The 14,370-nt window shown below is 43.6% G+C and overlaps 3 protein-coding genes across 3 annotated transcripts; 1 reads left to right on the top strand and 2 right to left on the bottom strand.

Moving 5' to 3' along the window:
- Window positions 1–144: 144 nt before the first annotated feature.
- MELLADRAFT_32271 (uncharacterized protein) lies at window positions 145–1,846 on the bottom strand (the record flags this gene model as incomplete). Its single annotated transcript, XM_007403624.1, has 7 exons — window positions 145–713; window positions 816–869; window positions 983–1,082; window positions 1,218–1,279; window positions 1,378–1,469; window positions 1,537–1,622; window positions 1,715–1,846. 7 exons carry the CDS (start codon window positions 1,844–1,846, stop codon window positions 145–147), a joined length of 1,095 nt encoding a protein of 364 aa, XP_007403686.1.
- Window positions 1,847–3,591: 1,745 nt separating this feature from the next.
- On the top strand, window positions 3,592–5,536 carry MELLADRAFT_101264 (uncharacterized protein; the record flags this gene model as incomplete). Its single annotated transcript, XM_007403927.1, has 4 exons — window positions 3,592–3,798; window positions 3,932–3,962; window positions 4,040–4,497; window positions 4,613–5,536. The coding sequence occupies 4 exons, from the start codon at window positions 3,592–3,594 to the stop codon at window positions 5,534–5,536; spliced, it is 1,620 nt and encodes a 539-aa protein (XP_007403989.1).
- Window positions 5,537–6,246: 710 nt separating this feature from the next.
- Window positions 6,247–7,835, bottom strand: MELLADRAFT_32576 (uncharacterized protein; the record flags this gene model as incomplete). The annotated part of the gene is made up of 7 exons (XM_007403623.1): window positions 6,247–6,346; window positions 6,428–6,658; window positions 6,749–6,846; window positions 6,952–7,200; window positions 7,274–7,474; window positions 7,575–7,633; window positions 7,709–7,835. Coding segments are annotated over 7 exons (1,065 nt in total), but the record flags the coding sequence as incomplete, so codon positions are not given.
- Between the last annotated feature and the right edge of the window lie 6,535 nt (window positions 7,836–14,370).

Here is a 14,370-nt window from a genome sequence, read left to right as displayed (position 1 = left end):
TTAGATTATACGATATGAAGCGGTCAAAATGTGTTAGACCGAGCTATTACCTATTCTGCTACACTCTCCTTCCTACTCAAAATTCATAGGATGATCTACACATCGGATCTTATCTGCCAGAGCAGTGTAACGCCAATATGATTATTACAGATGATCCAAGCTTTGAAGACTTATAAAGAATTTTACAGTGTCTTCAATTCCATCCCGGGATGACCATTTTGGTTGCCAATTGAGGTGCTCCTGCGCTTTGCCTGTATCGGGTCGACGTCGAGGTGGGTCATCAGCCAGAGGTGGCTTAAAGACAATTTCACTTCTTGTTGATTCTGTGGCGGATCCATCTTGTCCTTCCCTAACTTGCTTCCCTCTCACCTTTTCTACAATTTCAATTACCGTCCGTGCCCAATCAAGCACACTGTGCTCATCAGTGCTACCTAAGTTAACTGGACTATCTCTGACAGACTCGCTATCGCTATTCATGAGTGCAATAAGCCCGTCGACGAGGTCAAAGACATACATCAGTGAACGTGTTTGAAGTCCATCACCGTAAATCTCCACAGCTTCGCCCTTGAGAGCCCGAATGATGAAATTTGAGACAAGCCTGCCATCGCTGGGACTCATACGAGGTCCATATGTATTGAAGATCCGCGCCACTCGCACCTCAACCTCATTTTCACGTGCATACCCGTATGTGAGAGCTTCAGCCACTCGTTTGCCTGTTCAGTTGAAACAACGTATGGAGTCATTTGAGCAAAATCCCTCTTCCGCGAGAAGATCATACAAAGCCTTCAGGATTGGTCCATCACCTTGTTACCTACCTTCGTCATAGCATGCCCTCGGCCCGATTGGGTTTACATGTCCCCAGTAGGTCTCTAGCATGTCCCAGTTCAGTTGTATATGTCAGATGTAAACAATGTTGACATCAGTCTTCAGAAGCAAAAAGTGATGGAGATGGTGAATTTCATAGATGGAAGGCGACAAAGACCTTTTTGAGGGTGCTGTTCGGGGGAACCATAGACTTCGCTGGTACTTGAAAGCAAAAATCTCGCCTTTGTTCGTTTTGCTAGGCCCAGCATGTTCATAGTCTGTGTCAATCCCGATCATGCAGCATCCGTGACCGGCCCAAGATGAACCAGGAGTTAGAAAGAAAGGAACCATGATGTTCAGCTTGCGAAGCCTGTACCAGAGCATTGCTGGTTGGTATATCATACGGAACTGACCCCGAGGAAATTTGTTTTCATGGTTTTAATCGAGCTGAGAAGCAGCATTAGATTCAAAGGGTCTCGTCAGCTGTCCGTGGAATATCATGGATAAGGCTACTCGAAGGAATAAGAATAACAGGGAAATCTTCAACATGCTTGTATTGATATGCGACTGGACTTGCCGGACATGCAAGGTGATAGATCTGATCACATTCGATCATGAAAGAGTCCACCACGTCATGCCTGACCAACTCGAAATGAGGATGTCCACTAACATAAGATCACATCAGTATTCGCATTACGGTAATCAAACCCACGAAGTGCTGAATAGGCTTACATCCAATGGGCCACCCCAGTTTTCGAGCCGCTGAAGAAGTTGTCAAGCACTGTAACATCATGACCCATAAACATCAGACGATCCACCTTGACATTCGATCAAGCGGCCGTACAAAGATGCACTCACAATGAGTGTGAATTCGTGTTTTAGAACTCAAATAAGTCTAAATGTGACTCACCAGATGTGAACCCACAAAGCCTGCACCTCCAGTGACAAGGATCCTTTTTCGCTCATGACCAGGCAAATGCTTAACAGGTGGAAAGGTGTGAGCGGGTATGTAAGCAACTGTACGAGTCCATCGAGCCGCCATTGAGAGCTGTTGGTCACGCGTCGAGGGTGCCTGAGCTATTGGGGCTGGAGATGCTAGCGAGCCTGTAGCGGCCGGTGTTGAAGAGTTTACAGAACCCTGAGGGGTTGTAGGTGAATGAGGCGGGTCACCAAGAATGACGCTACGCAGGAGCTCGACCGGTACGTCACTTCCATTAGCCGGATCACCAGCTGTGAGATGTGGTTCGGAAACAGCCAAAGTCGAGGATCGGAAAGAATGACTCAGATCAGAAGTCTGACGTTGAAGCGGGCTGTCTGCAGAGTTGATACGGGGCGAGAGGGAGTCGACTGAGGGAGAGTTGCGAAAGGGCGTTGAAGGTTGGACCATGATGGCTGAGGATCGATGTTGGATGATACAAATGAGTTTGATGACTTGTCACAGGGTGACTGTACAAAATTCAAATCAAGCATACAAAACCAACTTAACCACTGGCACCTCTCATCACATAACTTAACCTTCAACCTTGGATCTTGACAAAATGAGCCACATCATGGTTGATGGTGTCCAATGAGGCCAAAGCAGGTCACTGAGCCCACTGGGGCTTTACATTTTGTCATTCATGGCCTGATACATGCAACAGTATTGTCAAAAAGTGATCACTCTCCTACAAAATGGATACCTAACACCTCCAACTGCGATACTCAGAAATATGTGAAATATGGAAATCATATAAAAGATGAATATTCTAGAATCATTGCTGAATTTTGCCTTGAGGGGGAATGCAGACAGTAGACAGCATACTCCATAAATGGAGTATATTCCGTAATCAGGTATTAGTTGGACAAGAAGGATAAATTCATGACCATCTGTCAAAACTTTTCACATACCTCACATCAAACAGGAAGACGAGATATATTGAAGTCTTTCCTACCGCCCTTCTTGAAAAGCTTGTCTACACTCAACAATCGTAAGGCAATTGTCATGTGGGAAATTGGGTCATGATCACTCAACTTTCTGTTGGTGGGACAAACCTCTTAGGGAGGGCTATACAAGCTATGGCTCAACAAGGTAAAGACTGGACTTGCAAAAGCTGGAGAGAAACCGAAAACATGAATATCGTCTATATGGAGATCTTGCAGACGACCTAGACATCAATTGTTCAAACCCAGTGATTGAAAATAACAATAAGTGACAGAACGAGTGCAGCTATATTCCAGGCAATTTGCAAGAAGGGATACAACTGTTTACCTAGTCGCACTAATGAACTTCATAACTTGAGATTGAAATCAAACAGCCTGGGCCCAAACGAAAAAGCTCATAGTCGAATCAAATCTGACATGACTACCGCGATCACCATAAAGTGGAATAGAAAGATGAGATGAGGACTCAAATGATAATTGATGGCTATCAACAAAACTCGAGTCTCGGAGAGCCCGGTTGCATTTGCTTCTCTACCTCTATTCGCAAAGTCTTGCCCGTGAGAGATAAGCTTCGAAGTTCGAGCAGGAGCAAGAAGGGACAAGACTAAATCCTAGCACTTCGATAACCGGTGATGAGGGGTGAACGGAGTAAGATGATGCTGAATGATGAGAAGGTACAAAAGAAAGGAAAGTGGATGACAGTCACCCAGTACATCGATAATCGGTTCTGATCATTTGATTTTTGTAAAAGGTAAAGACAGTCTCAAGAATTTCAATCGCTCATTACCATCACCATCGCTGAAAACCTCAATCGCTTCAAATTCCACATCTTTCTCATTCGAGTTCGACCTATCAAAATCAGTATCAATGTCTGCTACCCGATTCCCATCTAGACCACGCTCATCAACCATGGGAGAATATCAGACAGTCGATTGGAGTGACGAGGCAATCGATAGCCCTCTTGAATTCCTAGGTTGTTGTAGATGTTATCGTGATCTTTCTTCACATGGTACGAAACCAAGCAAGTGGAAGACAAAGCCCGTCACCTTTTGGTTACTGGAATGTGGCCATGTGGTGCGTTTATACCTGACTCCCATAAGGTCAACAGATCTGTTTGCCTATATATGCCTTCCTCCGCTGATGAAGATACTGTTGATTGAAACCGATTCATGTATACTTTTGCCACGCGTTCACTCGGTCAATGAAGTCCTGTGCTATCTGCTTAGGCTATGAGACCGGTAAGCTTGATAAACACTACTGTTTCTTTTTCAGCAAAAAAGCTGAAGGTGTCCCATGCTTTCATGACTTTCTTTAGGACAGCCCAACGCGGAGTACGAACATCAATGTCCACTACCTTCATGCCAATCATCGGGGTCAGCTATCCACGAGCTGAACGCAAACGCGCCCATTCCTTCGGCAATTGCTTCCTACCTACTACCCCCACGTGCTCTGGCCGATCAACTGACATCGGCATGGGGTTTTCAATTCGAGCAAATGTCTCTTCGAATCCAAAATTTACGTATGCAGGTTGAAAGTCAGCGCAAGACTCTGGATAGTGCTTTACCTCAGTTACAAAGCTTGAGAGCCTTGCGCGGGGAGCTCGCTGATCTGACTCAGGTCAATGATCAACTTCGAGGCGAACTGGAACGTACGCGGAACGCTCCATCAGTCCATAGAGCGTTACTGAATGAATCAAGTTCTGCTGCCCGCGAAGGAGGCTACCAGCAACCCAATGGTCGCCAGCCTCAAAATTTGCATCCAGTGAAACGAAGAGTAAGTTTAGGAGACAGTCTGGAACGCCCGTAAGCCGAGCAACCAAGTGTATATATTCTCTGATTTTGCAAGCGTATCTCACATCGTGCACGGAGCGGGATGACTTGACTTACAGAAACCAGCATATCAAGCGCCCGCATTCAACTCAGGTTGGCCTTCAGTCAAGAGAGGCGCATCAATCACACGACGAATCAGCGGATCCAAATCAAGCGGCGAACGACGCGAACGCACACAACTTGCCAATTCGGCCACCAAGTGTAGGGTTGGGCGCAGTTCAAAAAGGCCTGAAGTAGGTCGTGATGATCCACCTTTAGCAATAATTCTATACTCTAACGCAAGCCCTGGTGATTCTGTTATCAGGCGGTATGCTTTTGATCCGAATCGTCCGCCGTCGCGCAACGTCGAACACCCCACGCCGCAGAAGAATGATCGCCGTGGAGCAGGTTCTGGGCGGTTCAAGCCACCTTATCTGAACGTGATCCCCGAAGACGTGCGTGTTGAGAGAGCCGGCGCAGATCATCGTCGAACAATACCGGAATCGCGAACCCCGTTGGCAGCGCTGCAGACTGGAGTGCCGCGTTATCGTCCAAATGAACAACAAAGACCGGCTACAGTTCAGAAACCATTGTCGAAAGGCAAAGGTATCGTCCCATTGGCGATCCCTCCTCGACATCTACAAGCCAGAAACGTATCACGCCATCAGTTGCCCAATACGCTTCCAAATCACGAAATCCCTTCCTACAATCATCATCACCAGCCCACTACCATCCCTCGAGCAAGTAATCACTCCGGATTCACCTACCATCCCGAACCAAACGAAAAGGTGTGGGATCAAGAGATGATTCAGTCAACATCTAGATATATTCCGCCGTCAACGCCATCTACTCGGGGTAGAGAAGAAAGCCGAGCTGGGGCTGCATCAGTTGCTGGTCGCGTGCAAAATATAGGTGCACTAAATCATCGACTGCCAATGCCACCAGATATTAGCGATAAGGTATCACGTGTTCCACGCTTCGGACCTGCAAGGGGTGGTCCATAAAATTTTCGCTTTCCTCCCCTGACAGAGGTCGAGCACGTCTGTGTTTTCATCTTCATTACATCTTTTGTGAAACTACAAGTTATGCAAGGATGTGTGGTGACATTAAGAGTCTTTGTTCGCATGTCGAAATGAATTTTCAAAACGCAGAACACATGACGTATAAACAAAAAGTCGACCTTTGTCAGATGTGAACATACGCAATCTTAATAATAAATGGTCTGCATTGCTGAGGTCTCATCAAAAAGGTTTTGTGTGCCATTAGCTTCTTCCAATGAGAGCGCATCAATATATTTAAGCATCTGTTCAAGATGTAAAAGACTGATTTGATACTGAACACAAATTGCATCGAGGTGATGAGTACCATCAAGTTTGAGTGGTAAGTCAAGTGGAACTTCTATAGCCTCTAAACTTGTTGTCGCACTTTCAGAAGTCGCAGTACGAGAACGTCGGTCGCGACGTGACTTGGATGGTTTAGATGAGTTCGAGGGAGGTGGACATTCATCAGCATCAAGCCGTTTGATCACTGACAGCCATGGCGGTTCACGAACAGCCGTCGAACGACCTCGTGGGTGGCCATGGCGTACCCGAAGAGAAGCTAAGGAGGCCTCAAGAGTAGCTCTATGATTTTGGTTCGGTAAATCGAGTGAGTTGATTCGCTGAGCGCGTCCGGTGTGCGGAAGACGAGCGATGTCTGGGTGAAGTGCCCAGACTGGATAACAGTGTAGACGTTTGAGAAAGCCCTTGATGGTACCAAAGGAGATGAACCGTCGAACATCGATTGGAAGTTTATGGACTTGATTTTGCTCCATCCTTTTGGATCCAATGAATGAGATACAGAAAAGATGTTATTGAGCTTATTCATATACAAGGTCTACCTCCGAGCACACTCACCAGTCGTGTACAGTCACGCCAGACCAAAACTTGGTGTATAATGTCAGCAGATCAGAAATAGGGATAGCGAGCTTATCTGGCGCCAGCTCTATGTAAGCCTCCAACTCTTCCTGCATTTCTTGTGACTCTGGGTACTCAGAATCACCAAGTGCATCCAGAGCTGGTCCACCGACTAGGGTGTAGCAATTCGAGAATCGAAAAGCATCGGTCATGATGCAACATCCAAAAAAGCTGAGGAGAGTAAACAGGTACAAGATGAATCAGACTCTTTGGTCCCTACTTTACTCTATGAAAGTTAGCTCACAAAGCGATGATACTGACACGAGGTGTTGCATACATTCTCGTGTGAGATATAGATCTACATCAGCCTGCTTAGAAATCTTTTGTACGGTGGCTGTACCATCGATAAAAGGAACGAGCTATGCTGACCAGCGTGGACCGAGAATGTCAATATTGTCAATCGCCCTCCAGATAACGGATAAAAATGTACTGAGAGACTGGGCAGGAGTCGAGATTTTGCTTACCTTGTACATGGTCAAATCCCAAGTCACATCATCCCTTAATCTCATAAGGGGGGCTAACGCAATAGGTACATCCCAATCTTCAACTCTTGGTGGGTTTCCATAAAATGGGAAAAGTTTGAGGTCCAACGTTCGAGATGAACCGAATGAGATTGAAAGCTCAGAGAATGAATTCAGTTCTTCGAAAAGCCCCTCAAGCATTGATTTCACTTTTAGGGGTGAGTCTGGTGCTGATATTAAGGACAGTGTTTGCTGGTTATCGAGAATGTGTAGGAGAACGAGTTAGTGTGTAAATCTATTGATAAGATGATATGTCAATACTAACTTCCATTGACCTCAAGAGTCTACCCGTTCTACGAGCCACTGGCTCGTAGCCAGACAGCTCTGCATCTCGATCGAACACAAAGCATAGATTGAACATCAGAAAGTTTCGTTCATATTTCGCTTCGTCCTCAATTAAGATCGGGTATCCCAAAATTTTCGCTTGTTCCGCCGCTATGGTGACAAGATGTCCGCAGAGATGTTTCTTCAAATGTGTCAGATAGGATGAGACATTATGTCAGCACGAGTGTTATTTTATTCAGTTACTTTTCTTTACTAAAGATTAGACGAAGGACAAAACTGACTTTAGGTAAGACGAAATCGAGCACATCTGAGAACTCCAATAAAGTATCAGCGCTTCTCACTCTTGAGCCATCATCAGCCAATCCAGAAGTTTGACGTCTCGGATTCTTAGATTTAGGTCCAGTTTCTATAACACCAACCGATCCCTCTGGAACTTGATATGAGATCTCGCAACCTTTGTCTTCATCCCATCGTGCAAAAAATACTGCTCTTAATCGTGGAAGATAATCTTGAGCTTGCTTGAAGGGTTGAAGTCGAGCCATCCTCGGAATCACTGAAAGAGAGGGAAGTACAACTCTGGATTGACGTAGTGATATTCGCTTTTGGAATCACTGGTGCTGGCAAATTGAATCTGAAGTTGAAGGCATTCATTTACGATTTCAAGCCTTGAGGCCGTCGGCAGGATGTTTTCTATAAAGTGCTTTTGATTTCACACACCGCACTATAAAGCCTACAAGCGTAACTTGTTGTGTTATATGAAAGCTACAGGGAGAACAAGCTACGCTTGTCAAACTTAACTAAGTCCCAGTCTGGACCTAACCACCAACTCCAGAGAGGGACTTACGCCTAAAGTCATTTTTTTGGCGTGAGATCTGTCGGGGCTTTGCACCAAAAAATGGTGGCCTTATAGAACTTTTTTTTGTCATTTTAGCTTGCCTTCACATTCATTATAAAAAATATGCGCCTTGAATCTGTCTACATCCTCTAACTCTAGGCTTATTGATATGTTGAGCGGCTCCAAAAATATCTAGAGAAGTTGGTATTTTGATGCCACACCAAATTTCAAACTTCAGACACGGAGCAGTCCAAATTACGGTAAATTTCACCTTTGGGCCCTAAACAAACTTTATATTTATCTACACAACCAATCAAGATAACAAGAAAAAATAAGTACGAGGTTGTAGAGGGAGTCCAGGCGCACAATCTTCATAATAAATGTGGAGGAAAGTTGAAATTACAAAAAAAAAATTTATAAGGCGGCCAGTTTTTGGTGCAAAGCCCCGACAGATCTCATGCCAAAAAATTGACTTTAGGCGTAAGTCCCTCTCTGGAGTTGGTGGTTAGGTCCAGACTGGGACTTAGTTAAGTTTGTACGCTTGTAGGCTTTATAGTAAGGTGGTGACCCGACCCTGTAACTTCAGGGCCGGCCCCAGGGCCAAATTGAGCCCTGACTGGGCCCGATGACCTCTGGAATCTGATCAGGGCCGACCAGGGCCGGTAGGAGACTAGCGAGAAGGCATTTTTTTGGTGAAAGGGTCGGCGCCCGGGGGCCTGAGGCGCCTATAAGGCCATATTCAGCTGTCATCAAGCCAATTTTGAATGCCCTGGGGCACGCACCATCAGCTCTGTGAAAGTCGTTGGGCAGAGCCGGCCGGGCCGGGCCGGGTCTGGGTCACAGCCCAAGTTAGTAGCAGTACACATTACATTGTGGAAATCAGTTTCCTCAAGTCAAAACCCAATTAGCGCTTGAGCCGTTGGCCAGGGACTTACTCAAGTTTGTGTCCCAGTCTGCAACTTCCTTCAATTGTGGATTTTGTTTGCAATAGGTTCACATGCTACCCTCAAGCTATATTAGGTGATGTGTATACATGATATAGCATGTAGAGGAACAGCTCACTGGTTTGAATTGCTTTGATGCAACCATTCTTCCAGCTCTACCAGTGAGCATGAGCCAAAGATATGAATGATGTCAAAGGTAGCTGGAACCTTGAAAGGGACTATTGGGTATGTATACACCGTGACTGTCATTCGACTTTCCAAGTTGGAAGAGGAAAATACTTAATAGTACAGTTTGTCATAAAAGGATCCAATACTGAACACCTGAGCCATAACACCCACACTACATATGTGCAGCACGCTAAGTAAATAGTTGTCTATCATGTACAGCCATTTGCATAATTGATGACTTTGAAGAAAAAAAACCTTGAGTTTTCAAATAAAGAACCTCAAGTTTTTTTGACAAGTGACTGATTTTTGTCAAAAATCTGCTGAGTTTTTCAAAAAGTCAGTGAGTTTTTTTTGGAAACCTGGCTCAGTAATTCCAAAAGGGAAAGAGCTCACTCAGTTTTTGAAAAACTCGATGAGTTTTTGAAAAAAACTCACAGGTTTTTTTTTGAAAACTCAAGTGTTTTCTCTTTTTCCAAAGTCATCAATTCTGCAAAGGGCTGTACATACAGGTCTGCTCAGTTTTTTGCCCATCAGAATAAATAAATCACATGTTATACCACATGTAAATTTTCTGACTATGAAAAAATTGTCCCAAGAATTCACTACATATAATTCTGTAGCTGCTTAGGCAATATTCTTGAAGCTATTTCTTAGTAACAGAAAGGGTATTACATGCAGTTGAGTTGATGAGATTACATCAAAACATTGAGTCAGTGTATGTAGTCAATCTTTTGAATGCTTTTGTCAATCTGAAAAAAGTTACAGTATGTACTATATATGAATAACTTATCCTGATGAGCAGATACCTGAGCCAAACTATATGTACATGATAACCATCTCTTCACTGAGCCTGCTATACAGATGTAGTGTGGGTGTTATTGGTTCAGGAGCAATAGATCATTTTATGACAAAGCCTACTCCCAATCATTTTTTCCTACCCACTTGGTGAAGTTGAACAATAGGGGTACACAAACATGAAAACCCGACCTAAAAACCCATGGACAAAACCCATGACAGCCCAATTGTTTTTTGGGTTTTGTCCAACGGGAAAGCGGAAAACCCAAGGACAAAACCCAAAAAACAATCAGGTTGTCATGGGTTTTGTCCATGGGTTTTTAGGTCGGGTGTTCAAGTTTGTGTACCCCTAATGTTCACAGTGTATATATGCTTTATACCTAAAGAAAATACACAGGGCAGCTCAAGGGTAACTTGTGAACCCATTGTGAACATAATATTGACAAGATCCACAACTTCCCTCAATTGGGATTCAAACAAATCAATTCCTGCAGTGTAATGTGTGTATTCTATCTAAGGGGGACTACCAAACCTCCATATCATATTCTCTTTGTACATTTTTAGTGCCCCAAATAGAGACATGGAAAAGAAAAAGAAAAAAGAAAAAAAGCATCAAAAATGACTGCATAATAACTAAATCTATGAAACCTTTCTAACTAATTGACGAAGTATGTTTTCAAATAAATGGATCTACCCATGTGTTCAACTTATTGTGCCAAATATGGGAATAATGCTGATGTATCTAATAGTTCAACTGCTGAAATTATATATACTTGTATTTTTTCCTGCTTCATCTTCTTTCTGACACCATGCAAATATCCTTGTAGCACATCAAAGTGCACACACGCAGGTCTTTCCTTAGACCTGGTAAAGACCCATCAAAGAGGTGCCACAACAGGTGCATGTTCCCCTTATCAACTGCAGCATTGACAGTCAGTTGACCCCAGCTGAAGACAAAGGATTCTGCAAATCCTATAAATAGATCACTATTCACAAAGGGTGCCCAACAACAATCTCAGTCCAAGTCAAAATCAAGATACTTTGATATTTGTTTCAAAACTTGCCATGCTTTCTTGTCAACATTCTACAATGATATTGGCATGGTGCTAGTTATCTTTGGTAGTTTCCAGTCATATCCAACTTGTCACATATATTTTCCACTGATGATGTTCCAGTTAATAACAACTTAGCTTGTTCATCCTTATCTGTTCCCAATGTTCTGTCCTCCCAATATAATGGTTTGATTGTATTGAATCCTTGTGCCTGGGTGTACTGAATGTCTTTGAATGTCAGTCTGCTCTGTGCCAAGAACTCTCTCCAATGCACATGTTTAGGTTCATAGATAGAAAACTTTACATATTTCTTTCATTAACGGTAGCACCTTGCAGCCTTGTACGTTCCACTTAGGATCATGTACCTCCTGGCTCAATTCCTTTCCTTTATTAATGGCTGCAGAGCATCTTTATTCCACCACACTTTGTGACAATGCTTCACCACCAACATATTTGATCCAAGTTATTCTTGGCTTTCAAACCTTGGAGAAACCTAGCCTGAGTTTATCATTCAAGGTATTCTCTTGCACTGAGATTACCTTGGATCAAAACCTTGGGAAGCTTCTGCCCAAGGATTTACCTCCAATAATGCCCTGCATATCTCAACTGGGCAGTGCTTGTTTGTCTTGACAGTTTTGCGTTGTTGGAGAAATGATTGATTTATTGTTCCTGTAATCAGATTCCCCGTAGTGTCAATCTCATTTGTACTTTGTGATCTTTCAGGAAAGAGACTTTGCTGTTTTTTGGTATCATCACAATAAGACTCCTTTTATAATTTGTGTGTAATGTGCTACAACACATTGAGATAACTCCAAATTTATCCATGTAAGTTCTATAGAAGTTATACCTCTAGCTTGTGGGTAGACCATTGGGACACTTCTTTGTGAGGCAATTGTGAATCCTTCCAGGCCTTGAGGTCAACAGCAAGATGTCACCACACTTTGACAGCTGAGGCACAAAAAATTACACATTTGTTTTGTATGTATGTAACCTGGCATCAACATACTTCTGTTCATGGGATTATTGTCATGTTTGCAATATTTTATGGTATTTATTTGGAATTACATGCCCAAATACAGCAGTTAGAGGCCTGTGTGGTTGATATGCCATCCAAAGCTGCCCAGGTGTGTGGGTTAGGTCAATGGTGCTTGATACCCACATGGAGAACCTACTTATTGGCTCCCATACACTATCCTGACTTCCAAAACCGCCACATCAACAAATACTCCACCACCACTTCTCCTCAATCACCCCATGGCCCAAAATATGTTCATCTCCTTTTTTCACAGCTCTTTTTTTTCTGGCATGCTTTTCACTCTTCTAGCCAAGAAGGTACACCCCAAATAGTATGGGTCAAGGTGTTGGCTGTCCAATACCTCTGTGAAGGCAAGATAATCAATAGGGTCCAACACCTTTCGATTTCACCTGTTAGCTTGCGCACACTATCACAATGGCACATGCTCTATTGACAAATGACCTCTGTAATTTGCACCCCTGAAGTTTATGACAGGCTGAGGAGGAAGACCAAGTTGACCAATGAGCACTGAGACTTTATGCCGGAACTCCTCAATAAGAGCCCTGGAATCTATTCAGACAAGTATCAGCATGCCGTGTACTGTCAAAGTGGAATTTGGGTCAAGATTTTCCTGAACTTGACTTTCAAAAAGTCTTGAACTGTCTATCCAAATCAAAGCAATATCAAGCAAGCCTGAGATCTATACATGGTGGGAGGGTTGACAACCAATGTTCTGGTTTTTCTAGGTAAGCCACCTTCCTCATTATAACCCTCATTGATTTGTGGATGCCTATAAATGTATGCTACAGACCTTCAGGAGAGGTTTCTCCAAAGGCTTTTTGGACAAGCCTTAAAGTGACATCACACCAAAAGGATTCCTTGGAGTTGCAGTGGAAAACAATATTTGCTCCTACCAGAAATTTTCAGTGGTGGTGTTTTAGCTCTTGACCGCCAAGAAGGAAGTTACCTTCTCTGAGATTTTGAATGCTGCCTCAAGCATCAACTGGTTCTTTTTTTCTCTAAACTTACTTGTATGGGTATCATGCACCTCACTGCCATTTTGTTACATAGTTACCAGTCATGAAACCTTAGTCAGAACTAGCTCAGTGTTAGTGATAGCCAATGCAAGTATCACTCATGGCAGCCGGATTGCTGAGTTGGCTGAAGAAAGGGGTATCCATATCACATACCTGCCTCCGTACTCACAGAACCTCTACCCCATTGAGAGGGCATTTAGCATGCTTAGGGCATCAGCAGCAGAGCTTCTATTTTGTGGGCTCTTGACAATACAGGGGGTGAAAATACCAAAGAACACTGCAGCAGTCCTTTCAAAATGCCAGGTGGGTCGTCAAGAGTCTCTGGATTTTTGTTGAGAGTCTCCACATTTAGGGAAACAATCTGGACTCTCAATATCCCAAATATAGCCAGATACACATCACACCAGCCTATATGAACGATTTCTGTACATTTTTTTCCAGAATACAAGCTTATTAAAAAACTAAATCAAGGGTTTTTTTGTAAATTCAAGAGCTCTGTTGTACACACCCAGGAGTGATCTAGGCCATGTGGAGGAACTCACTGAAAGATTTGGGATTCGAAATTTTCACTTTATCAGTATCCTTATATTGACAATGAGCATTGATAAAGCCCAGGATTGAAATGCTGTGGTCCTCCCATCCACAAAGGAGCACATTGGAAACCCTGGGGAGTTTTTTGTCACAGGAGCCAAAGAGCCTTGTCACAAAGGGAGGGAATAGCAAATATTTTAGGTTGAGGGGGAATTTGTGTTGGAGCATAGGTTTGTAGTTAGTGTATTTAGTTTTGGAAGACTTGTAATGGCTGGCTCCCAGGCCACCATGTGTACATTGGTGTTTCATGGGGTCAGGAGCATAGGTGTTGGGTATGTGGAGCTGATAAATATCAAAGAATGCCTGGACAGTCATTGCTTTGTCAGGAACATCGGGCCATGGATCAATGAGAGAGGGGTTAGGGGCCACATTGGCACTGGTTTCACCAAATGCATCAGGATGTGGTGCTGAATTGAGGGAACATAAAATTTAAGGACAAAAAATCAGTGGATTGTATGATTCCAACCTACACATTGGAACAACTTACCACATCATTGTGGCCCACCTTGCATTAAGTATGATGAGGCCCAAAGTGGGTATCTGGTTGTTTTGAAGGAGAACTTTGGTTCTTGGACAAGTTTAGACTAACTGGACTGAGGTACAAACCAAGGGCAATCTAGACAAAGATTTTGGTCACAAA

The sequence above is a fragment of the Melampsora larici-populina genome, assembly GCF_000204055.1.
Source record: "Melampsora larici-populina 98AG31 unplaced genomic scaffold MELLAscaffold_1, whole genome shotgun sequence".
NCBI lineage: Eukaryota > Fungi > Basidiomycota > Pucciniomycetes > Pucciniales > Melampsoraceae > Melampsora > Melampsora laricis-populina.
The sequence above is the reverse complement of the archived record's forward strand: the minus strand, read 5'-3'. Positions and strand labels throughout refer to the sequence as shown.